Source organism: Myotis davidii, unplaced genomic scaffold, assembly GCF_000327345.1.
Source record: "Myotis davidii unplaced genomic scaffold, ASM32734v1 scaffold299, whole genome shotgun sequence".
Taxonomy (NCBI): Eukaryota; Metazoa; Chordata; class Mammalia; order Chiroptera; family Vespertilionidae; genus Myotis; species Myotis davidii.
The window spans coordinates 6194062-6194968 of record NW_006293088.1 but is presented as its reverse complement, the minus strand read 5'-3'; the positions used below and the strand labels follow the sequence as shown (position 1 = coordinate 6194968).

General features: G+C 57.4%; 1 protein-coding gene across 1 annotated transcript in view; it reads right to left on the bottom strand.

Moving 5' to 3' along the window:
* Positions 1 to 306: 306 nt before the first annotated feature.
* Positions 307 to 907, bottom strand: part of CASZ1 (castor zinc finger 1) — a 36836-nt gene continuing 36235 nt past the window's right edge. The window contains 1 exon segment of the mRNA XM_015565940.1: positions 307 to 905. Coding sequence (XP_015421426.1) covers positions 307 to 905 — 599 coding nt within the window.

The window sequence follows — 907 nt, the reverse complement described above, 5'->3', positions numbered from 1 at the left end:
GGGTGGCACTGAGTGAGGAGACGGCACGTAAAGGGCAGGAGGGGAGATACCAAGTCTTTTTTATTTCAAGCGTGATTGGTGGGATAGAGCTAGGTTTGTGAGAGTCATATTTTAAATTTCAGGTAGCATTTCCCCCTGGCTATCCACTATCTTTCCACAGCATATTTTATAGTTAGGTTCTGGAGGGTAAGCCTCATAAAATTCACAAATTTTATCACCCCACATTAAAGTGACTGGTATGACGATCTGCATGATTTAAGAGCGTGGCTAATTATCCATCTCTTAACCATTCGCAAGGTCAGTGTATCAGCTGCCCAGACGCTTGTGCGAGTCCATCTGCGACATGCCCACGACCGTGTGGCGGCAGCCGGGGTAGGTGCAGTGGAAGTGCGAGCACTTGAGCTTGTACTTGCAGTCGGGCACGGCGCAGTCCGCGCTGGAGCTGAACTGGCAGAAGCCGGCCGCGCTGATCACGTCCTGCTTGCCGTGGTGCTTGCGGTGCGCCGTGACCTTGGTGCTGTCGGTGCAGCGGAAGCGGCAGCGCAGGCAGTGGAAGTGCGTGCTGGTGCCCGAGAAGGGGCAGTCGGTGAAGTGGCAGCTGAGCGAGGCCTTGAAGCGCTTGAAGTCGTCCAGCACGAGGTTGTCCACGCGGTCGTGGTGCTGCGCGTGCTTGTACATGTGCGTGCGCCCGCAGAACTTGTAGCCGCAGTTCTCGCGCGTGCAGTGGTAGTGCGTGACCTTGAGCGAGAACTGGCAGGCCGCGTCCTTGCAGTCCTCGTAGAGGTCGAAGCGCCGGAAGCCCTCCAGCATCATGCCCTCGTCCAGCATCTTGCGGGAGGAGGCCGTCTTGCGCCGCTTCCCGAACGGGGACATGTCCTCGATGATCCAGAAGCGCTTTTGGCCCCCG